The 25,862-nt window shown below is 31.0% G+C and overlaps 2 protein-coding genes across 6 annotated transcripts in view; one reads left to right on the top strand and one right to left on the bottom strand.

Moving 5' to 3' along the window:
- LOC109598843 (zinc finger protein 1) overlaps window positions 1-13,210 on the top strand; it is a 260,215-nt gene extending 247,005 nt beyond the window's left edge. For 3 of the 5 annotated variants that reach the window (XM_049964685.1, XM_049964684.1, XM_049964683.1), the window contains 4 exons: window positions 6,744-7,039; window positions 8,676-8,816; window positions 8,978-10,946; window positions 11,033-13,210. In XM_049964685.1, coding sequence (XP_049820642.1) covers window positions 6,744-7,039; window positions 8,676-8,816; window positions 8,978-10,946; window positions 11,033-11,226 — 2,600 coding nt within the window. In that variant the 3' untranslated portion in view covers window positions 11,227-13,210. Of the gene's footprint in view, window positions 1-3,662; window positions 3,978-6,743; window positions 7,040-8,675; window positions 8,817-8,977; window positions 10,947-11,032 lie in introns of those variants that run through there. The other 2 variants (XM_020014762.2, XM_020014763.2) reach the window with 2 other exon arrangements.
- A 1,887-nt stretch (window positions 13,211-15,097) lies between these two features.
- LOC109598835 (uncharacterized) lies at window positions 15,098-24,980 on the bottom strand. The gene is made up of 2 exons (XM_020014752.2): window positions 24,756-24,980; window positions 15,098-18,135 (listed from the first exon to the last, which is right to left on the bottom strand). Exons 1-2 carry the CDS (start codon window positions 24,855-24,857, stop codon window positions 15,358-15,360), a joined length of 2,880 nt encoding a protein of 959 aa, XP_019870311.1. The 5' UTR covers window positions 24,858-24,980; the 3' UTR covers window positions 15,098-15,357.
- Window positions 24,981-25,862: the final 882 nt, after the last annotated feature.

Below are 25,862 nucleotides of genomic sequence, written 5' to 3'. Positions count from 1 at the left end.
CTACCTTCCTCACAGTTCGTTTTTCGATGGACGAACACATTTTTAATCATTTCAACAAACTACCGAAGCCGTTTATTGATAAACCGAACATTTAAAGTATGTCGTGACTCAATGAAATTCGACACCGACCAGTTGGATCAATTAACCTGGAATACCTTAATGGATTCCAAACATTTCGTCGAGTCTGCATCAAAACAATATGACTGATAAGAAACGAAATTCATAGGCAGGTAATAGATGATAACCTCAGACAATGACATGAGTCAATTTTTATCATCCATTGTACTTTGTGCCTCTAAATTTGCTCAAATTAGTTATTTACCTTGGCTTATTTGTCATTCTTATCGTCGTACTTTTGTTCTGGGGAAAGTAAATTATGATCAAGTTAACGGTATCACAAAGCAAAGTACTACGCAAGGTCAAATTAATACAAACATCAATTGATACCATTCTTCGGCGAAGGTACGACAAACGTCACTAATTAAATAATTAAAATTTCATTTCGGCCACAATGGATGCAAACAACTAATTGAAAAATATTCGTTAACTCTTAATTTATTGACGACAAACAAGCAATTTGGTGAGGCTCAACTCGTGAAATGAGCAAATCGAATATTATAAATGTAGCAATAAATTAAATTTAACTTCCTTAAACTATCTATTTATAAATTTTGCTTTGATATTTTACGCGTTAGGTAACAAATGCGATTTTTAATTCGCCACACAGATCCAGACAGGATTTATAGCACTGATTTTAAAATTTCTTAAATACGTCATTCAATTTATTTCAAAGGAGATTTTTTACGAATTTTTGTCAAATAGTAGTTTATTTATCGTGTTTTAAAAGAAGGTTAATATGTCAGTAACATTTTGATGTGATAACCTGCATGACCTGCACACACGTAAATTAAATCCATAATATCATGTGAGAAATACTTACAAAACCATCCGATTTTAACAAAGGCAATGATAAGTGATAAAACGAGTTTGGAAAACTAACATAATATTGTTGTTGCGATTAGAGGTTTGGGTCAACATAATTTTCGGTAGATTTTCTCGTTAATTCCATTCATTAATATCGCGTGTGTGATTGATAACGCCTAATCGGTCGGGATTTACGATTGGATTTGACACGTATTGCAGGATTAATATGTAAACAATTTAATAATGAAAGAATAGTCTTGAACTAGTCGTCATAAATTTAAAAAAAAAAAAAACTATACAATTTTTAAAAGTAGTTTTCTCTGATATTTTATATATTTTACATAAATTATTGATAAAATAAAAGAATTTGTTCAGAAAATACCGTTTATAAATACATTTATTTAGTTTGATTCAACATTAGATTATGTGTAAATTAAAATTATATTTAAATATTAATATGATGTAATAATGTGTGTACAACTTAATAATAACAAAAAAGTATCTTCAATCTGTAATAATTTAATAATAAATTTAAAAAAAGTATACAATTAGTTTTCCATGAAATTTGGAATATTTTACAAAACATTGTTGACAAAATAAAGTATTTTCGAACATTCTGTTCAGAAGTTTCCGTTTAGAAATAAATTTATTTACTTTGTGAATCAAGTGAAAATGTTATTTTTCCCATAATTTATGTTGCAAAAATTATAAACATGTGTGGTAGTAGTTTGTGAAAAATTATCAAGTGTTATATATAAATTTTATGATAATTTATTTTTCAACTTGTAAAGCAATTTTAAAACATTTGTAAATTAATTAAAAAAAATTCTATTTCTGTTTAAAAACTACGTTTATAAATTAATTACGTAGCACATAATTATTTTAGTAAAAAATAGGTACAAAATATAAAATATTAGGATGTTTAAGTTTGTTTAAATTACCTAAATTGTAAATAAACAAATTAAATATTAATTCAATTATAATTTATTTATCTTGGTTTATGGTTCCTCAAATCTTATCTGAATCTGAAAAATACTTTTTGAAATATAATAATATTAAATTAGTTATTCTAAATATTACTCATAATAATATTACATTTAATTATCTATACAATAAAAAAATATATAAAAAATCTATTAAATTCATGTGTTTTTGATGGATAGAGAATCACGTTCTAATATGAAATAAGATGTTAATTTAAATATTACATATAAATAACAAATGAATTTAATAAAAAAATCATTTAAAGAATTTATATTCTTATATTAAATAATTTATTATTAAGTAATTTTGAATATTTGATATTCTGATAATGTTTAAAGAATTATAAACCAACACGAATAAATTAAAAAATAAGTATATTTAATAGATAAGGTAATTGTTTATAAATATTGTATTTCATAATAACTTATTAATAAAAATTAACTATAAAAAAGTAATCTATTGAAAATATATTCAATCTATTCTATTTAAATGTTGTTAAAATTAGACAACTTACTGAAAACAGAGATATCTATGATCATGCAACGTAAATAATTGAAATAATATTAAAAACTCAAAAAAATCTTCAGAATCTTAAAATTTATATATTTTCATAAAATATAGTAACATTCAGTAGCTATTTTACAGAATCTGGAAGTTTATTGAAATAAAAAATATTGAATTTAATTTGGATAAAGAAGGGTACAATTTTAAAATCTGAAAATTTACACATTTAAAGCAAAAAATGTATAGAAATGAACAAAATACACAAATTTATTAAGTCTACTGAATTCACATATTGACAAATCCAAAAAATTATCTTTAGTTACAAAACAATATTAATAAATCAAATAATAAATTTGCGAATATAAAAAACAATATCTCAACAATTTATATATTATAAACATTTCAGATTATTATTATTATTAAAGTAAATAAAATTATAAAAATAAATACAACTTAAAATTCCATATAAATTTGAAAATATTTAACAGTAAATTATAAAAAATCTACAAATATTATTGAGAAAATAAACACTTAAAAAATTAGAAATTTATAAATAATCTGAATAATAAGTTAATGCAATATGATTTCATTAATGAGTAATAAATAAATAATAATTTGGATAAAGAAAGATGCAAATTTAAAAAGTGAAAATTTACTCATTCAAATCTTAAAACTAACTAAATTCACAAACTTATTAGATATACTGAATCCGCACATTGAAAATATCTCAACAATTTATTTATTATAATTTCATTACATAATTTCATATTATTATTATAGATTAAAGTAAATAAAATTAAAATATATAAAAAATACATGTACATTAAAATTTCACATAAATTTGAAAATATTTAAGAGTAAAATGAAAAAAATCTATAAATATCACTGAGAAAATAAACTTTTAAAAAAATAGAATTTTTTAAGTGGTCTAAAGAATTAATTAAGGCAACACCGTTTCATTAATGAGTAATAAACAAATAAGTAAGTAAATAAATAAAAGATAAATATCGGAGGGGTTGATTCGGTTATGTTTCGGCGTGATTCAAATCCGAAATCGGACCGCACGCGTCAATTTGATATCGGCGGATCAGATTTGGGGGCGGCGATGCAACGGCGAGAGGCGACGCCGACGGTGGGCATCCGTGTAGGTAGAACGGCGTCGCGCGCCGGTAGTGGGGCCGACGTCGCGTTTTAGGGAGGGATGCCCCGATCCACAACACAGTTACGCTCGGCGTCCGGTCCGCGTCTGGTTGATCCCTCAGTGTGAGATGGTGGCGCGTAGTGAGAGCATGTTTGGGTGCTACGACAGCTACTCCTATCGGCTTTGGAGTCTGGCCAATGTATGGAACACCTGTCAACGTGAGTAGTTCTAAACCACACACACACATACCATTGCAATTATTTTGTTCGTGTCTGGTGCAATTTGCGAATTGATTGTACGAAAAGTTCGGGTTGTTTTGGGCCGGTCGCTTCTTCACGCACGTGTCCCACCGCCTTTCGACGCCTTCAGGTTTGATCGTGTCGCGTACTTCGGATGGCTACCTTTACCGTTAACATGCGATCAGGTATTTTTTTTATTTTTCCCACTATTTTATTTGTTATTATTTCTTTTGTTTTTATTTTTTTTTTTTTTCGAACAACCCCCCTCTAGTAGTCGCCTGTTTGAATTTCTAAACTTGTCATTGGACGGACAAACAACTACCTGTTCCATTGCATTGGAACAGGTTACGTGCAACTTTGTAGGCGGTTCTTAACCAACCACTTTTTCATTGGACAGGTACCACCAGTACCTGTTACCAAAACCATTTGAATGTGTTAAGTCAGTTATTAAAATCGACCCCCTCAAATAAACAGTTAATTATGTACTCATCTTATTAGCCAACTTTTATATTATTATTTATATTATTATTATTATTGTACGCGCAGTTTACAGAAGTGTGATTTTCATTCAGAGTCGAGGATCGCACGCGCCTGAAACGTAGGCAACCCGACGCCGTGTGCCACGTAAATATCGTCGTGTTTCAGGGCGCCTATTTTTCATGATTTTTACCCGATTTATCGCACATGTGACTTTTCATGTCGCTGAATAATTATCGCGTGTCGTTGCGATAAAACCTGACTGTGTCACGGATTATTCATTTCAAGATTGAGCTCGTGTTTTTTTTTTCCCGGATAATCTCCTCGAGTTTTTCACCTTATGATGAGTTATAACAATGTTGTTGTAGATTGTGACTCATCAGCACAATCCGATTGTTTGTTGTTACCTTCGTAGTTTGTTATGTGTGTTTGGAAAATTTTCTGAAACGTTGTTTGCTCTGCGTTCAGGTAAATAGCGGGGGTAATTACGATTATTTTATGTCCCGCAATTAATAGTCTACGCCAATCATAAAAATCAATCGTAAAATATACGTTTGGTTCGCCGAAATTCAAAATATTTAGATCATGTTATTAAAATAGTTGTTCCGATGGTTTTCTTGTTTAAAAAGGTAACCAAATAGGAAATGAAATGGTCGATTATATACATATTTATCTAAACTAACTGATAAAAACCCACGGAAATTGTTATACCAATAAAAATTTAACATGACGCATATTATAATATAAAACGTGTATATCAAATTAACAAGGAATTTTATGTACTAATATTTACACGAAATATAAACAAATTATAATAAAATAATTATATGGCTGTCCAAGAATAAAAAAAAACTCAAAATAATCTTAATTGATGTGCTAGAATTAGTAACATTTACGGTAATTAAAAAGAATTTATTTTCATTTTCTAAATTCACCAGAAAAACCTTACATTGACATAAATATTTGCTTATTGTTATTTACTTAAATTGTTTTAAAAAATAGCAGTATTCAAAAATTGTATAAATTTTCAGAAATAAAAAATAATCCTAAATAATGTTTATTAAAAAAAGTCTCTTATATTTTATAAAGTCCTAAACAAATGGCATTTTGAATATTTTATTAATTCAGTGTCTCAATAATAAAAATATACTTTTTATAATATTAATTAGTGTCTAAAATGTATTAAACATTTTCCGTTTATTAAATTAAAGTTGTTTCCGTTCTAAAACGTTTAAATAGAAACGTTTACATTAAAAAAGTTTCCTTCTAATTGTGTAAGTAATTAATTATTTTGTTACTCCAAAAAGTTTAAAATATTAATAATTTTCAAAATAAAAATACCTCAAATAATCTTACTTGATGTTTAAAAAATACTACAAATTGGAACTTTTGTCGTTAATTAAACAACAATCACTTCCATTTTATTCAAGCTTAAACAAAAACGATTATATTGGTCTCTTAATCGTGTTAGTTTATTTTGATCTGAAGCTGTTCCAAAAATAAAAAAATAAACGTTTTCTTAATAAAAGTACCTTAAATAATGTTAATTGGTGATTAAAAAGTGTCAAAATTTGGAACTTTTGCCGTTAATTGAAAGGAAATTGTTTCCGGCCTATAAATACTTAAACAAAAAGTTTAAGGGGAAAAAGTTTCATCTTAATTCTTATAAATTATGGTTTATTTACTCCAAAAATAGCAAATATGTTCAGAAAAAAATATATTAAATAATGTTAATTAAGAACAAAAATTTAAAACTTTTGCGATTTATTGAAAATAAGATTGAAATAGATTCCCTTTAATTGTATAAATATTATTTTTGTACAAAAGTAACTAACACATTAAAAAACATAAATCTGTACTTAACATTTTGTAATATAATTAAAAGTAATCCCCTAAATTAATTTTGTTTCGTTCAATTTTATTTATTTTTCTTTTAAAAATTTCTAATTAAAAATATTAAATAAGTATAAGATGAAATTTAAAAAACTAATGTAAGGTATAATTGTTAAATATTTTTTAAAAATAAAAATATTTTGCTATTATTATTATTATTACAATATTTTAAACTTATTTTCTTTTAATATTCTAATCTAAAATATATAAAATATTAATATGTAATATTAGTAATTTTCATATTATGTTATAAAAATCATTTTTTTAGCTTTGGACATAGTTTTTATGCAATTATCATCTTCTCTCAATATATAAAATATTAAAGGTTATATAATTTTAATATTTATGTATTTATTTGTATGCATTGGACTGAAGTTTATGAAAATTACATTTAAGTACAATATAATAGAGTGATAAATTTGTTTGTATTTAATTAACGTAAATAAATTTTATAATTAGTTTTTAATTTGTCAAATAGTTTTATCTCCGTTCACAGCGAAGTACCGTATAAATAACAGCATCACAAGCTTCATTAAAAATCCATCAAAACCCGTTATTAAATTATTGTTTCTTCATTCTAGTACCGCCAATCCCCAACGATGCCAAAGAGGAAGACTTCAGCCCCGCATCGGACTACTTCATAAAATGCCCCCAGTGCCAAAAGGGCTACCAAACGTTCCAGGCCCTCAAGGAGCACATGAAATCGGCACATTCGGAAACGGCAACGGAAAACGGTGCGATACCGGGCGCCGTGTCCCCCACGCCCTCCCTATCCGGCACCGGCGGACCTTTCGCCTGTTCCCAGTGCACCAGCTCCTTCCCTTCAAAGGACCAACTCGAGAAACACGAACTGCTTCACTCGCCCAACGCGCAAGTTGTAAGTAGATGGTTTTCTGTTTTTTGTTATGATGAATGTCGGATGTTTTCCGTCGGTAGTTTCGGTTTCAGCACGTACGATTCCGCACCTTCGTCTAATCTCATTAAAACCTTGCCGATCATGCACAAGTCTATATTAAACTCGGTTGTATATTTGATGAGGCGCACACTCATAAATTGGCATTCCAAAGTATATTTTAACTAGTCGAGTTTATTTTTTTTATTAACCTATTTGTATTAATAAGGGGCAATTTTTTTACCACAGCTGTGAGGACAAAGCAATTGCTCATCTTATTGCTACCGATGTTACGTAAACACAGCACTTGACTTACGATCTCTGTAACCTTTCCATTAATACGAGTCAAACACTAATCAAGCGAAGAACTTAAAACGCTACCATAATCTCTATTAATACGAACGGATGACATTTGACACCATAAACAATATTGGACGGAGCGCGGGAAGAATCCAGCTCTTAATAAATAACAATAAAAATATTTTACCAAGAATTCATTAGGCGTATTAACCTACAATGTACCGTATAATGAATGGCCCAGCCATAAACGGCTAACGACTCCTATTATTTCATTTAGGCGATCGTTGTCTTAAATGGAGGAAGCTGCGAGACATAGGTGGGCATCCACACACCATTAAACCGTCTCCAATTTTCTGTTAAATTCCCCCTTTTTACTCAGCCCGGTGTGCAACCAAAAACATGTACACAAACAGTACTACCTTCAACATTGCAGTTTGATTGGGCCACCTTGATCTACCTGTTCCCCACCGAAACACCTGTCCGATCCGATAAGTTCGGGGAGTGGCTTAACCAAGCGATGGCTACCCATTACCATAGCACATCTAAAAATAACCCACCTCTTAGTTTTAATCAATCAAACTGGCTTAGGAGAGCACTTGTTTTTTTCACGAAGATAATTCCGAGAGCATCTAATGGATTATTCCGGGACTGGATGCACAAAAGATATCTTGACATGATGACAGGCCCCCCGACAAAAAGACACCACATGTGTGAAGTGCGGAGCGTGTGAAAGAGTTAAGTTACGTGACGCTGTAATGGAGCATCGCAGGAATGTTTTGCCTGTTTTTTTTTTTGCTTTTCGTAACCGCCGCTTTATTTTTGTTACAATTAAATAGTGATGTTGGAAAACGTATGCGTGCGGTATGATCTAAATGGATTTTGTAATGCGGTTAGTCTTCTGGTTCTAATTACTACAAACGCGCAAAACCATCAGTTTTATTAAATATTAAATACTGCAGGTATCATATCAGGATATTAATATTCTGTTATCAGCTAGATTTTCTTGCACCGTAAACGTGTCGAATATAATTCAGTTCCGAGAGCAGAAGTAAACGCGTCCACCTGTTTCTAGTTACTGGAATTTCACTCGGATTAAAACGTTTTTGTTGACCTTAGTTTAAATCAGTGGCGTCATTTCAAACACTCATTGGGATCTTGGACTTCGCACGATCAAAATAGATCGTTGGAAAGTGCGACATTGTAACTTTAGATTGTACAATAGGTAAAAAATATCATGTTACGCGTCTCGTTTTAATATTTTATCATCTTGCAAATATTGCACAAATGTTATTAGATTTATAACAGTTATTTTTTGTTACAGTCTTGTAAGATCTGCCACAAAACGTTCGCCAACGTTTACAGACTGCAGAGGCACATGATTAGTCATGATGAAAGCGCGGTCCTCAGGAAATTTAAATGCACGGAATGTGATAAAGCATTTAAATTTAAACATCACTTAAAGGTAAGTTCTAAAATTATAAACCAAATTATTTTTTCCAACGCACACACGCAAGAACAATGAACTTATATTTAGAAGCTTCCTCCTTCGTTTCACCTTCACGGCTTAATTTGTTTCCCTTTCGGTGCGCGAATTCTCAAATAAACCGTTTCATTTTGTTTCAGGAACACATAAGAATACACAGCGGTGAAAAACCGTTCGAGTGCGGCAACTGCGGAAAACGCTTCTCACATTCCGGCTCGTACTCCAGTCATATGACTTCGAAGAAATGTCTGGTCATGAACCTGAAGCTGGGCAGGACCCGCGCCCCTTCCACAAACTCCTTAATGGACAAAAGCCAAAGGATACCTAAGAGACCGAGCATGAGTTCGATCAACAACAACATACAGAGCAGTCCGAACCACAATTCGTACATGCCCATCCTTCCTAAGTTTTCCGAAGCTGCGGCCGCGGCTTATCTTCAGAGTTCCCTGGCGGCGAATCCCAACATTCCCCCGTTCTATTTGACGCCGCCCAGTTTGCTAGCAGGGCGTCAAGGAGTCAACCCTTATTCGCTACCGCAGGTCGGACATTTGCTAGAATTGTTGCAGTACCAGCAGGGCGCATCGCCGCTTCAGCCCGCTTCTTCGGAGAACAACGAATCTGAAAAGCCTCCTAGTGATGGCAAGAGCAACGAAGATCGATTTGAAGATGGCGAAAATGTCCCGAAATCGAGTTCGTCGAGTTGTGGTGAGTTGGTTATGGATGAGGACGTTGAAAACGACAGACTCAGTCCAGTCAAATCCGAACCTAACCAGCAAGAAAACGGAAACGGCGACTTAGAAGCGGTGAAGAGAATCCTGGAAACGGTTAATGCTACTGTAACCAAGGAACTGTTACAAGAAAACATGCAGAAAGTCAAATCAGAGAATTCGAGTGATAGTCACAGTGTCGAGTCACCTAATTCGCCAAAACAGGAACCATTGAGCTGCTCCACCTGCAAAAAAGTCTTTGACAGCTCGTCGGAACTGGAGGAACACGAATGTGAGGACGTTAGAAGTGAGGGTCTCGCTGCTAAACTGGAAGACGCTTTGACCACAAAATCTGACGATGTTCAAGAAAGTGGGAGTGGTGCAGAAGACCAGGACTATGACAGAATGCAGTATAACACCAACGACGAAATGGACAGTGAATCGATCACGACGACCGATCACGTTTCTGAGGATGGTAGAAAGGTGCGAGTTAGATCGCTAATCTCTGACGAACAGTTGAAGGTACTCAAAGACAACTACAAGCTGAACCCGAGACCGAAGCGAGAGGACTTGGAAAAAATTGCCAACACTATCGGCTTTCCCGTGAGAGTTGTCCAAGTTTGGTTCCAAAACACCAGAGCTAGAGATCGACGCGAGGGACGTATGATTCAAGTACCGTATAGTCCCGCTCCTTCAATAGGACAGCGTTACCCCCAGAACATGATTTCCCCCCAGCCCGTCGCCAGGATGGCTCCCATGTCCATGTCCCCCAACCAGTATATTTCCGAGCAACCTCTGGATTTATCTACGAAAAGAGATTCGGTCTCTAACGAGTCGTCGCCGATCAGTTCGCCCAGACGACCCACGTCAGTACACCACCATTTAGAAGGTAACAACGAGGTGGTAAACTTAAGCAGAAAATCACCCAGAAGTCCGAATCCTTATCAAGCCTACCAAAACCATTACCAAAATTCAAACTCCTCTGAACCGAGACAAAGTCCTTCACCGTTGGACTTCAACAGCAGTCGCTTGGCTCACCTTCTAGCCCAACCAGTCAACAAGTACGGATTGCCCGGCATGGGCTTAGTACCGGTCGATCAACTAATGCAGTTCAGTACCGATTTCTCCAGCCTGTCGCAGTTGCTGACGAATCGGATCTCGAGTCTAAGTCCAGGTTCAGAGAAACGATCGTGGAACGAGAGCATGCAAAGCGAGTCGGTCCACGAGGAGGACTTGTCAGTCAACAAACGTAACAAGGTATCCCAATTCGTCCTCAAGAGCTTAGGCAGCCCAGTACTTGGCAACCAGGAAACTGAAGTTGAAGGTCAATTTAGCTGTGATCAATGTGATAAAGCCTTCTCTAAGCAGAGCTCCCTGGCCCGCCACAAATACGAACACTCAGGTAAATATCCAATTTCAATATGTTTTTACTAGTGACATCAACATTTTAAATAGTTCTTGTAAATTAATATTTATTTTTATTTACAGGACAACGTCCGCACAAATGCGACGAGTGCCCGAAAGCGTTCAAACACAAGCACCACTTGACGGAGCACAAACGCCTTCACAGTGGTGAAAAGCCATTTCAATGTTCCAAATGCCTGAAAAGGTTCTCGCACTCGGGTTCCTACAGTCAACACATGAACCATAGGTATTCCTATTGTAAGCCATACAGAGAGTAAGTGAGATAAATAGTTGAGTCTTGCCAGTAAAGAAATACGTTTGTAAATAGGGTTTAAAGATTATATATATAGAAATATTTATGAGATGTAACCGAATAATTTTATATTGAATGTTCAAATTTTATTTTATTAAAATGAAAAAGACGAAATTGTATACATGACTTTTAGCGCTAATTTTTATTAAATGGGTATTACTCCGCATCTAGCAAAAAACTGTAAGACAATATTTCAAAACTTGCCAGTCTTAGAGTTTATTATATTATTACTAAATTGTGCCAAATTTTGTTGACCTTATTTTTATACATTTTTTTATGTTTTGTTGGATATTTTTTTATTTAGTTTAGATTTGTATATAAATTGTCTGGTACCTGTACAAAAATACTCACTAGTATACATTCGACAGTGCCAGAAATAAATCAATTGTCTTCCACCACTTTCACCCAAATGAGGTGGTGTTCAAGCAGGCAAGGGGCACCTAGGCAATGTTTTTCAAAAAAAATTATGTAGTCGTGTTTCGTGCAATCGAATTGTATTCATAGTGATGCAACCGCAATGTTTTACTTTCAAACAAATCAAAGAGTTCATTACCACATTGTATTAAGTCAGTTTGCTCAGTATGTTACCATTACTTAGTCAGACACATGCATTGATTGTGATTGGAAGATTTTTAAGATATTATTTTTTTATTAATTGCAACGTGTAGATAATGTAAAATAAGTGATTATTGCTTTTTAAGTGCCATAAACCAACGAAGTGTATAAATAGCCCAATGTGTGATTTAGATTATTTGGTTTCGATACATCGAGCAATGTAGATAGTTGGATGCGTGAAAAATCTATGCCAAAAAAAACAAATTGTTTTTGAATCGTTCCGGTAGTTTTAATGTGCAATATTTTAAGATTAAAGGAAGAATATTTAGAGATAAGTTCGAGTTCGTGGTTGGACATGGATTTTTCGGCACGTCTGCCTTTGTTGATTTGACGAAAAGTACAATAAAAGGCGAGCTACAAGCCATATTGCATTTCGAGGTGTTACATGACAATACGTAGATCTGATAGATTCAACAATACAATGAACAAATGGTGCAAGTCCTTACTCACTAATTTTTATAAGCATTTAATTACTAAGTGAAAAAAAGCCATTGGTGATTGTGTTAACCGTTTAATTAAGATGTTTAAAATGTAATTCAATGAATATATTGGTTCGTTGGGCGCCGATTTCGTCGATTCTTTGTATGACAGTTTAATGAGAAAAAAGATGGCGAAATTGGCGTTAAACGGATTTGTTTATAAATCATTCCAAAATTATGTACCTAACCGTTTATTTCCAGTGTGCGAGTTTAATATATAAGAATATTTTGACAATAATGTAGTCATTTGATATAAACTTATTTACTTAGTACTGCTAATGTTAAAAAAATGATGACGTAGCATTTATTATATAGAAATCTCAAGGTATGTGAGAATAAAATTCAAATATTAAATATATTATATATACAATTTATAATATTAATGCATATAAATTTTAATAATTACTTAAGATAATATTCTATGACTTCTGTGTATAGTTATTCTGTAAATATTGAATGTTTACTTACATATTCCTTCTTCTCGTCTGAATAGTTGATTTCGTTTCAGACTTGCATGAATGTTTCTCTATAGGAATAACAGATTTGGACATAAGTTTAATGTATTTTTATTTTTATATTTGTAAATATGTTTTTTACATCAGCATCACTCTGTTGAATGATTTTTTGTTATGTATTTTATCATGGCTAGTATAACCAAAGACTCTGTAATATATTTAGCCATAGCCTTTTATGTTTCTTAATTATTTTATATTATTAACAATATTCTTGTATTTTTTATACATAGTTGGTTGTAAAAATAAAATGCTGATTTATAAAGGACGTCTGTAAATTCTATTATGAAAGTTGGAAAATGTATTTTACTCAATGCAAATAAAATAAAAAAAATGACAACTGATATGATGTGTATTATTTTATACCTCTTTTATTTCATGTAATTTTAACTACCCATGGAGATTGTGTAGACGGGTGAAAGACTAACATTTGTGAGGTTAGGGACGCTAGTTTCCATATTACAACTTTTACTTTATGCCCTTGATTCAAAAAAGTAAGTAAAATCATAAAATACATTATAAATCAACATAATTTAAAATTGAATTATAATATTAGGTAAAGTTGCAGAATCGGTCACTCTAAGGAATATTTGTAGCGCATGCGTCAACTGGATTTGAAATCGTCTGTTTCGGAGATTTTAGACAGCATAGTTGACAGATTTCATTTTTAACGAAATATGTAGAGAAATGATTTTTAGAAAAATATATATGTAATTTATTATGTTTTTCATGTATGACTTATATTATTTATGTGGTTGAATTCGAAAAGAGATAAAATTCAAATCACTTTATTGATTAGTATATTCATTTTTTATTTACTCTATATTGTTTTGGTAGTTTAACTATCTAATTAAAAGTTCTTTATTAAATAATTAGGTAAATTTACAACATTAATATAAAATTAACAAAAAAGATATATTTATATATTTTATAATAAAAAACAAAATCAATTAAAACAAAAAAATCTATTCCACTGGATATACTCCCTAATACAATTTAAAATGCTCATAAACATATTATGATTTTTAAATTTATTTCTCCATATGAATTCGTGAAGGTACGATGGAAACAGATCTTCCGAGGAACAGTCATGGTCTATGTAACTCGAAAAAAATTGTTCAATGCAAATATAGTATAAATTGATTAATAAATTGGAATAAATTAAAAAATAATAAAAATTAAAAACATTTTTAATTAAATACAATACAATTATCTATATAGTAAAATATATTAATTAATTAACGATCCGTATCAATAAATTAAGATTGTACAAAAAAATAATAAATGCAGCACACAAATAATCTATAAAGTAAGATAACTTAAAATATGACTGCTAACAAATTAAAAATAATCTTACTAAAGGAATAAAAGTAAAATATTTTAAAAATGAGAAAGATCTATAAAGTAAAATATATTAAATGAGCATACAAATAAATTAAGAAGGTAATTAGCAGAAGAATAGGAATAATATATTGTTTTTAAAAATGCCATGAGAATATAATCTGTAAAGTATAATATTTTAATAATGAGCAATAATCATCAAATTAGAAGAAATAATATACTTACCAAAAAAATAAAAAGTATAATAATACATAAAAAATGATTCGAATATTTTGACCTTTGCAAACCGACAACACTGCACTTCAAAATGTTCAAGAAGCGCGAAATCAGCGCCTCACGACGCATGCGCTAGATAATGTTCCTTAGAGTGACCGATTCTGCAACTTTACCTAATATTATTATAATAATTAGTAAAAATTAAAAAAAAATTAAAAATGATTAAATTTTACTAAAAACTGAATTTTAAAAATTTTAAAATATGAAATTTTGACAGCTAATGCTTCGCTTCACTTTTGAAAATACTGAAATCTTAATTTAAAACTAATGTGCGCATAAATATATTACATTGTACTTGTTAACTGTAAACTTGACATTTATTAATTCTAATAAACATACTTACTAATTAATTACCTGTATAAAATACATAGTAATCCTTAAAACACGACTAACTGTTGGTGACGCGATTGCCTCCATTTTTATGTATTCCCCCACAATGCATCTTCAACCGACACCTACTGTTAGGCAACCCACGTTACACATCTTAAATCAAATATCAAATAGTGTTGTTCCAATTATAAATTTATTCATGTCTAAAAAATAAAACCACATAAAAATATATAAATATTTATTACATTTAATGAACGTCACAATTTATATAAAACAACAAAAGTCGAATAGTATATATTTATTCATACAATTAAACAACAAATATTACTTAATTTTTAATTGGTAAAAAATAATTTAATTCTAAATAAATAATGAGTAACGATAGTGTAATAGTATTAGTTTCAATGTTAATTTTATTAATACATACAAATCTTATTGATACATAGACTAGTAATGTAATACAAACCTAAAATCTATTCCAAATGACTGACGAATCAACAACACTACGCATTTTAAAATATAACAAACAAATAATTAATAAATCTAAATGAACGGTTCAGACCAATATTTAATAGTACTTGTGCTGTTTCTTTCCAAAGGGTTGTTGCTTCTTATTTTCGACTTCAATTTGACATCTTTAGGCTTCAACATTTTCCGATGGTTGCCCATCAATCGCGACGAATTCAGAATGGACTTCGAACTCAGTCCCGTACATTCCAAAAAGTGTTCGTACGTTGGTTCGTTGATGTGTTTGCCGTTGTCTTCAAGTGATGGTTTGGTAGCTTGGTGTTTTTGTAAAGACAGCTGTTTTTTGAGCAGTTCTATCGAGTTGCGATTAAGCGGTGGTATTAATATGTCGTCTCGAGCCCGTATCAGCTCTACCCTTGTTGCATTTTGAATTTTTGGTGGAGGAGACTCGGCGTTTTCAACTATTGGGTTTTGTAGTGGCGTCGGCTCATCTTTTATGTCGACATCGTCAACATTGTACTCTTCAATTTCGCAATCGTCCAATTTGAACTCCTCGAAATTTTGACTTAGATCATAGTTCTCAAAATTTGGAGTCTCCGGCTCGGTCTTATTAGATGGACTTAAGTGCTTGTCCAAGTTTTGCAAGTTTTCAAAACTGGAAAACAACTTCTTGTCCAATTTGTTTCTCTCTGGCTTCTTCTTAATCTCTGATAAGACCTGTTGATTATTAAAACCTGTTATGATGCTTGAAACCGACGAACCGATCACAATCGATCTCCTCAAATCGTTATTGGTAGATTTAAGTTTGAAAATCTGCGAATTGTTCTTCACGTAGTTGTCATGACTAATTCTCTCCTCCTGTTCATCAACTTCCTCATTCTCGTCAGGTATTATAATCTCAGACACTTGTGGCAACTTTGGAATCTCTGGTTCGTTTTTCTTAGCACTTCTCAAATTAATCGTTGCTGTTGAAACTTCAGACTTGATTGGTGTTTGCTTCGCCATTTGTATGTTGAATTTTTCAACACATTTTTTAATAACTAAATTTGGAATATTATCGTTAACCATAACTGGGTCATAATCGCCCGTTTCTGATGTTGTTGGCGACTTTATTGTTGGTGATTGTTCTATCTTCTCCAATTTATTTCTCACGTCATTGGATGAAGGAGAGTTGATTTCGGCAACAACGTTTATCTTCTTAAACGACTGGTTCACTGGTAAATTTAGTTCAGATATGGAACAATAATCTGGTTCTGAACTAGTATCAGTGAGTTTATCTTTAGTTTCATCTTTCTTAGGTTTTTGCAACTTGTACTTTGAAACAAGATTAGCCGGTTTTGGAGGCAACGCAGGAGGAGTTCTTAATATCTTGGACTTCCTGATTAGCTTCGTTTCCATCACATCCTTTTCCGGCTTGTCCATGTCGATGTAAAAGTGATGTTCAGGTTTTTTACTTCCACCATCATTTTTATCCGAATTGAATGATTCGCTGCACTTGCTTAAAATTTGCTCGTAATCATTGCTGTAGATGCTCTGCGGTGTTTCGTAGAAGTTCGGTGGTTTTTGTACTGGTGTTTCGTAATATCCTTGTGAACCGTTCGTTTCCTGTTTCTCTTTTAAGTTCTGCTCGGTGAGTTGCACGTCTTGATTCGGGAATTTGTCTTCGTCACTGAACTTGACCTTTTTGGTTTTGACTGATTTTCGTTCCATGTTAGGAGACTTCGGAGGCGATGAGAGGTTGTCATTAATATTTTGAAGGAGAATTTGATTCATGCATTCTAAAACTGGATTGTTTCTGTACAAATCTCTGTGTTCTTCATCTTCTTGGTCACTGGCGCTTGCGTACCAGTTATCGTTTGTCTCCCCTTCAGTTTCGAACACTGGAATGCTTTCAGAAATGTTGTTGTACTTTCTTTCAGACATCTCTGATAGATTTTCTTCCAAATCTGGAGTCAGATTGTCATTTTTGTCTAGTTCGTTAGCAGTCACAACAGTTCTGTCTATTACAGTATTATTGCACTCTGACAAAGAAACATTTGGGCTTGATTCTGTACCTTCTATAGAGTTTTGTTTTTTATTAAATATATTTTCGATATTCTCGGAAATTAGGCTGATTTTATCAGTGACACTTTCAGGAGGCAATGATTCCAAATTATCGTAATCATTGCTGGTGTTATCCTCGTTACTTCCAGGACTTTCTGTCTCATTCCGCAACTTCAAAACTTCAAAATACGTCCCGATGCTTTTTCTGTGTTGTACTTTTTTAGATCGTCTTCCGTAAGAGTTCATTCTGTTCTTCTTGTACAGACTTTTCATCGAATCACTTTCAATCTTTCCATCTTCCATCAGATAAGGGCTCTCCGATTTGTCCAAGTTATAACCTTTTTCAGATAAGGTTGCGTAAGTTTCACTGCTACTGTCCAAAGATTCAAAGTTGGAGCTTTGGTAATCCTGGTAATCCGTTCCAACGTATTCTGAACTACTATCCAGGCTCTCCTGCAACGGACTACTCGTGTAATACTGATTGCAATTTTTACAGTATTGATTGGAGAGCAACTTTTTAATGTCATTTTTCTGCTTTTTGATAATGTAATCCTTTTCATTAAGCTGATGACTGATGTACTTCTGCTCCTGTTTTAAGCGCGCCTCAAAAATAAGCAAAGTCCTAAGAACTTTCGCCAACTGGTCGTCCCTCAGCATTTTTTCATTGTAGTACTGCTGCTCCTTTTCTTGCAGTTTCCTTGTGTACTCGGCCACAAGTTGCCTGCACCGTTTTGTTTGTAGTTTCAAAGCCTTTTGAACGATTTCCAATTCTTCCCTCACCGACTCCATCTCCGAATCCGGCGTGGATCTCTGCAATCGGTAAAAAACGTGTTAGTTTTCTGATTGATGTTAATGGAATCTATTGTGAAGTAAAGGTCACGGATTTCAAGCGTGAGATCGATATACTTTCTCTTACAATTAGAAGAAATGGAGACAAGTTTACAACTGATTTGACAACTTGTAAGTTATCCGCGCCCACTTATATTGAGTTTTAATTGCAACAATGTTAAATAGTCGAGATAATGGTGATAAAAACATATGTCGTGTCCGAAAGCAAATTTGAAGAAATTGAAAAAATCGCCTCGGGCATAACACAGATTTAGTTTTTGGGTCACGAATATCAGTGCAACAGAAACTGACATTTTTATCTGGGTAACATCGAAAGTCTATCTAGACATTAGTAAATTATTCATGCTAATCAATTAGTTGATTTTCATATTTAAAACATTAAAAGAAGTAAATACTGGAAAAATGAAAGTGTATTTGTATTCTAAACAGGCTAAATTAATTATTTATATTGTATTGGGCAATCGCATCCACATCTATTTTAAATAATGATTGTGAGGATGTAATTTATATTACTTTCATAATTTTGTTAAGTGGGTTAAGACCTGAATTTTTTGGGATTTTGGACCTATTCACTTCCACTTTTAATGCACCATAAAGTAATAAAACACGTAGGGAAAAAGAAGTTATTGTTTGTGGTGAGGGAGGCGTCTTGTGGGGTACCTTGTGGATGTTGGGTAGGTATGGGACAGCTGAAACAACATTGTTTGGAGGTCAATGGAACAAAACACGCGCCCTTCTCTATTTGGCGCGCCCGTTATCTCCGGAATGCTGTTCTGGTTAATCTCTCATCAGCTTTTTTTACACTATTAAACCATCTTTTTCTTCTACACTCCTCGAACGTTCCTCTGTGACTTCCAATTTTTTCTCAGTTTTCTGAGAGATCGCTAATTATAAACAAAAATATTTACTTCATTATTGGCGAGTCGTTTCGATTCAACGCCAAATTCATGTCAAGGTTGACGATATTCTAGTAAGAAAAAACGTGCAAGAAGTCATTCTCTATTTATAACACGTCTTATTAGATTATGCGTACGTTTTGTGTACTCGCAACGATGACGTACGGGTTTTCCACAATCGATCATGTGGGCGATTTTCCCAATTAATTCGTTTGTGGAGCGCATCGTGGCTAAACAATATTATTTGCCGTTGAAACACAAATTGAGACGGCAATAAGAAGCGTACGAGAGAAATCGATCCGTTTCCTCGTCCCATCGTTAATTGGTTCGATTGTGCATAATGTTGCTTTTGAAAATTGCCCGTGAGTTGATCGTAATGTAGGGCGGTCACAGCTCGGGGGTTTTATGCGGTTCCGATCCATGCAATCGTCACACTTACTGTGAATCTTATTTAATTGAAAATCGGATGCTCGACGACCAATTTTATTGACGTTGCACACTGAAAATAGATGAATTGTTCCTCAACTCTTCATTTTAAACAACGAAGGTGTCAGAAAGAGAAATTCCTTAGAAAACTTGTTCAATTGATCTAAAAAAAATTATTGACTGTAAATAATTGAAAATCGGATGTTCGACGACCAATTTTATTGACGTTCCACACTGAAAATAGATAAATTGCTCGTCAACTCTTCACTATAGATAACGAAGGTGTCAAAAAGAGAAATTCCTTGAAAAACTTGTTCAATTGATCTAAAAAAAATTATGGGTTGTAAATAATTGTGTTGAATGAAAATAGTAAGTCGTCAAAGAATGTTGGTGAGTTACTGACATTAAATAAATGTTAATTGCATCTGCGTGTGGGAATTTCAGTTTTGCACAATTATCTGCTCCTTTCATTGCATTGCTCTGCATTTTTTCCCACTCTTTAAGTCATTGTACAAAATTATATTAATTCACATTAGAACATTGTTTCTGATATTAAAAATCTTTGTATAATAATTGTTTAAGAATACATTTTTATGAACGTTGTTGAAAATAATTTTCTCCTTCAACACAATATGCGTATTACTTCTGACTGTGACCGCAATTTTGTGACAAGCATAATTTATGTATCGCAAATAATGAATATTTATACTTCATTACTTCCACAATGGTGTTTTTTTTTGTATTATCTACTTTTATTATCTCTCGTCTGGCGAACAAAAAACTGGTGAACAAGCAAAATTTTCTAACACTCATTAGTGTATTAGTTATTAATTACATGATTTAGTTTAATTACTATTATTATATATCAGTTTCACCATCATAGATACTTTCAAGCAAGCTATTCGCGAATTTTGCAAACGTTTACCATAAACAGTGCACAAAGCAATTTGATAAGAATGAAGTCACAATACGTGCAGTAACTGTAGATAAATTTATTCTTAGGGAACATTGAACCCACATTATAACCATGACATGAAGGCTAATAAATTGTTTAAAAATGAGGGCTGATAACACTTCACACTGTTTGCTGGCTTAAACCACAATTATGTTCTAACCAATTTTAATTGATGATTCACATAGGAAGAGCAGCTGCAAATCCATTTGATGTTAGTTACAGGAATAAACGACCACGATAATAATTTGAGTCTGGAATAAGAGGAAATGGATTATTAGTGTTAATCTTTATGTGTGCTCACATAAATAAACGGACTTTGAAATGAAATAAAATAAGATTAAAGAAATTGCATGACGTACTTTTTTTATTCAATACCGATAAGAAAGATTGTGTGACTAATTTTCGCGTTTATCTAGTCACAAAGACCAAACAAAAACCTATCGAATTACAAAACAATACGCGACATTTAGTGACACGCAATGCGGAAACAATAAATAAACATTATTCAAAATGTATTGAATTAATCCAGTTACATAAGAACACGAGTTCTATTTCTTCATGTAAAGTGACTCTTCCCAGCCAAGAAAGTGTTTTACACAATCGTCTACCACAATTGGATTGTAACGTTTAACTTATTCATTTCCTTTATAAATGACTAATTTACTTTACTGATTTACGCATTGACAATTACTTAGGAATCACAAAGCGACAGTTTCCGGTCATCTCGAATTGAGTTTGTAACACGCGTGAAATTACTTGTTTACAAACACAATTATTAGTTGTAATGACACTATTAAGGCCGTAAATTATCCGGGGCACAAATCGGGTTTGGTGCTATTAGAAAATTATGTCATGTTGCAACTTGTTAAACGATATTGTGTAAAAATGCAATGGTAAAATTATGATGAGTCAGTTTGAGTCCTTTATGCATATTTATGATAATTCTGCCTCCGTGTCTTACTAAACTTGTTTACAATTCCGTTTCGGTTTGGAATATCCACATGTTGTCGCTGTTTGCGATGATCCAATGTTTTATGAACGTGATACAATTTCATATGTCTGTTATAATGTCTATTTCGGTACTTTTGTTGTAATGTAACTGTCTTAAATTTATAACGCTTTCCCATCATTTTTTCGGTTTAAATTCGTCAAAACTCGAAGAATGCATTTTTTGAACCGTGGGATGTGTCGGTAAATAAACATGGAAGTTTGAACGTAAACATTATTAAAACAAAACAAATATTTATGAAGATCACCGAGGCCGTAAATAGTTTCTATTAAATTGCGCCCTATTACAAAACCATTATTTAATACTATGTTCTCAGCATATTATTTACCGCATGATATGAAATACTCCACTTAATGTTATTAACGAACGCTGAATGCTTGAAATTATGATAATTTGTTGTTACATTTTTTCAGTTCACTGCTGCCTGTTATTTGCAATATTCCAACATGAACATGTGCATATGTATCTTTTTGATTTTGAGCATTAAAAGAATATTCATCAATATATTTCAGTTCTAATTAATGAGGTCAAACTATTTGTATGATAGACATTTATATTGTATGGCCAAATAATTGCTATTGTATGGTCTTTGTATCTAAAAATGGTAAATAAATTTATAATTCAACGTTGCCTAGTTTTTCTAAATAATTATTATAATACTCATTTTTTATTGTTTAGATGTTTTTTATGGTTTTTCCATTTTTATGGAATATGGAAAATAAATTACTATTGGCATGTCGGTTAAACGGAACGGAAATTATTATGGCAAAATGTCTGTCAATACGTATTTATTATCTGTAATTGCGAGAAACTTACCGGAAATTTCGTTAAAAAAAGTTCACAGATACATTTCTTTGAATCAAAATAAATAAATTTGTACTATTTTATTTTGATCAATTAAATATTTATTTATATATAATTTTAAAAAACGTTTCGTTACAAAATAGTTAGCTAACTACGTCTGAAGTTTTATCGATTAGATCATCGATCATTTTGATTAATTATAATCAATTTAATTAGATTTATTAACTATTATGAAACAGTAATTGCTTTATGTTTTTTAAAATATGTTAAAATAAAAATTATTTTAATTTGTTTAATTAATTTGGATAAATTTCTTTTTTATTCAGATGCATATTAAATTTAACTCTGAAAAAATATTATTAATTAAAACAAAAAACTTTTGAATAATAAATTTCATAAATTTTTTTTAAAATGTCATTTTCTATTTTTTAATTAATTGTGGTGATTTTTTTTTAATTTCATTCATCATAAAATAGTTTAATTAATTTTAAAGAACACATTTAAGTTTTTAAATAATTAATTAATTTGTTCTCAAATTATTTATATTTGAGGAAAGATTTAACAATAAAGTTTAATAAAAAATCCAAAAGTTTAATTAAGAATAAATCATTTTAGATTTCCACAGATTCTATGTTATAATTAATGTTATTAAATTATTTATTAATTATATGTTATATATACAGTCGAACTTCGTAAATTCGAACTATAATTAACCAAAAAAAATCGAGTTAGTAAAAATTACATATTATTACACCAATGTACTCCGAGCTATCGAAGTTCGATTATATTAAGAAACAACCTCTTTCAAAGATTTAACAATGACGTTTAATAAAATTTCCAAAAAAATATTTAATTTTAAAAAATTAATATTTCTTCAAATAAAAAGAAATATTTAATTTTAGTTAAAGTCAATAAATCACAAAAATCAATAAATTATTAAATAAGTCATTTATTCCTAATTACATATTTATATTTGAGAAAAGATCTTTTTAAAAAAATTTAGAAATGAATTTCAAAAAAAAAATACAATAGCATATTTAATATTTAAAATTAATATAAATATTGTAAAAAATCAAAAAAAAAAAAAATCATTTGTAATTTTAATAAGAATCAACAAATCATAAAAATCAATCAATTATTAAATAAAATAAGTCACTTAACATTCGCAGTTTCTATGTTATAATTAACTCTATTAAATCTAATTATTAATATTTGAGAAAAGATCATTTTAAAAGATTTAGCAATAAAGTTTTATAAAAGCGACAAAAGAATATGTAATAGTTATTAAAATTGATATAAATATAGTAAAATTGCTGTTTAAATAACAAAATATCTTTAATCTTAATTACAATAAACCACAAAATTCAATAATTTGTTAATTAAAATAGAGCATTTAAGATTTTCACAGTTTCTATATTATAATTATTTATATTTGAGAAAATATTTTTTTTTAAGATTTAAAATGAAATTTAAGAAAACATCCAAAATAATATTTAATAATTAAAAAAACATTTAAAATTTCCACAATTTCTGTGTTATAATTAATTTTACTAAATTGTTTTTTAATTATATATATTTAAGAAAAGACCTTTTTAAAAGACTTGAGAGTGGGTTTAATATTTAAATATTAATATAAACATAAATATTGTAAAATTCTTCAAATTAAAATATATATGTGTTTAATTTAAATATATGTTTAATTACAGTCAATAGACCAAAAAAATCAATAAATTATTAAATAAAATAAGTCATTTAAGATTTCCACAGTTTCTATGTTATAATTAATTTTATTAATTTGTTTTTTAATTGTTATTTATATTTGAAAAAATATTTTTTTAAAATTTTTAGCAATGAAATTTAAGAAAAAATTCAAAAGAATAATACTTAAAAATTAATATAAATATTGTATAATTTTTCTTAAAATTATGTCTAATTTTAATTACAGTCAATAAATTCAAAAATCAATAAATCATTTAACATTTCCACATTTTAATGTTTTAATAAATTTCATTAAATTGTTTTTTAAATCTTTATATCTAAAACAAGATCTTTTTAAAAGATTTAACAATGAAGTTTAACAAAGAAGGAATATTTCTTCAAATTCAAACAAAGTATATCAAAAAATTAATATAAATATTGTAATATTTTTCTTCATTTCATTCATAACATTTTTGTTTAATTATTAGAGTTATTTAATTAGAGTTAAGAACTCACAAAATCTAATAACTTATTAAATAAAATAAGTCAATTAACTCACAATAAATAACGGGGACAAGTTTGACATTCAATCATAGTAAAACAATGTGCCCATCTTCGGCACAAACAGCATCTCCAAAGTCTCCGGTTACCATTTACACAGTCTCGATTTTGATCAAACGCATTCCTTCCGCATAACTGACATTCCGAACATCCGAACCAAGAGGTTATTTACACCCAGTCCGAACCTAATCACGGGTTACCTATTCAAACCGACAATTTTATTTAGTTTTACCTTGTTGTTGAGATCCATGTCCGCGTATATTGTGAACGTCGATTTTTTCTCTTCGGCAGTCAAAGTGCTGCTGCTTATCGTGTTGTACTTCATTTTCGTCATTCAATCAATCAAAATCACCGATCGCACTTCACCAAAAATCACCCCCACACAGACGATGCACGTACGAAATCAAAACGACCATTCCATCTCTCGCATTCAAATCTTATGTATGAGCAAACTGTTGAATGCGTAGCGTAGCTGTTGGAGCCGTGAAATGAACGTACCATGGAATTCCAAGCGAGCGACTACTTTACTGGGTTCGGAGACGTTGCCAAGTCTTTGCGGGACGGTAAAAAGACCCAGCTAGTATGTCATCAGTCTAGCCGTCTGAAGAAGTTATTTTAATTGCGTGGTAATGTGGACAAGTGATTTGTAATTAAAATGGACAAATGACCATGTTGCAATCTCGGTCTTACTTTTACACCATTCGATCCGCCGACGTGATCGTTTCCAACAAATTTTCTTTTTACCATACACTAACTTAAATAATCGGTATCCAAACAAATGTAAACGTAAAGTTGGGCGCCAACGTTAGATTATTATATTTTTTATAAAACGGTGCATATAAATTCATTTTAAATCTGACGATTAAATTAAAATATAATATTCCGGAATGTTCACTTCAGGAAATATTCATCAATCAATTAATGAAACTAGTTTAACAATGATTCAACAATGAAATTAATAAACGATACAGAAAATGGAACAATTTAGTCGTTAATTAAGTGGGTGAAGTCAATTAATACAAATATAGTCAGATAACACAAACTATAGTAATATTTTTCTCATTATTTTGTAATTAATTTTGTTTGTTTTGGTGTAAAATTTAATGAAGTAATTTATTGTAATAAAGCAACAACTAAAATGTTTAAAAGTGAAAAACACCATAAAAATAATTATATTATTTGTTGTCACTTTTATTACGAAATTTTTACAATTTTAACGTTTCTTTATATAGCTCAATTAGTTCTGTTTCAAGTACGATTGTATATAAAAAATATAATAAACATTATTTATAATTACTTATTGTAAAGCTTTAGATTTTAAACAATACGTCGACATTTT

Source organism: Aethina tumida, chromosome 3, assembly GCF_024364675.1.
Source record: "Aethina tumida isolate Nest 87 chromosome 3, icAetTumi1.1, whole genome shotgun sequence".
Lineage (NCBI taxonomy): Eukaryota > Metazoa > Arthropoda > Insecta > Coleoptera > Nitidulidae > Aethina > Aethina tumida.
This window is presented reverse-complemented; position numbering and strand designations above follow the sequence as displayed.

Bases quoted from the DNA above. Each gene is read 5' to 3' on its own strand.
- LOC109598835 (XM_020014752.2), bottom strand. From the start codon at position 24,857: ATGACGAAAATGAAGTACAACACGATAAGCAGCAGCACTTTGACTGCC. The intron at 18,136-24,755 runs GTAAAACTAAAT...TACCGATTGCAG, and splicing joins ACATGGATCTCAACAACAAG to AGATCCACGCCGGATTCGGA.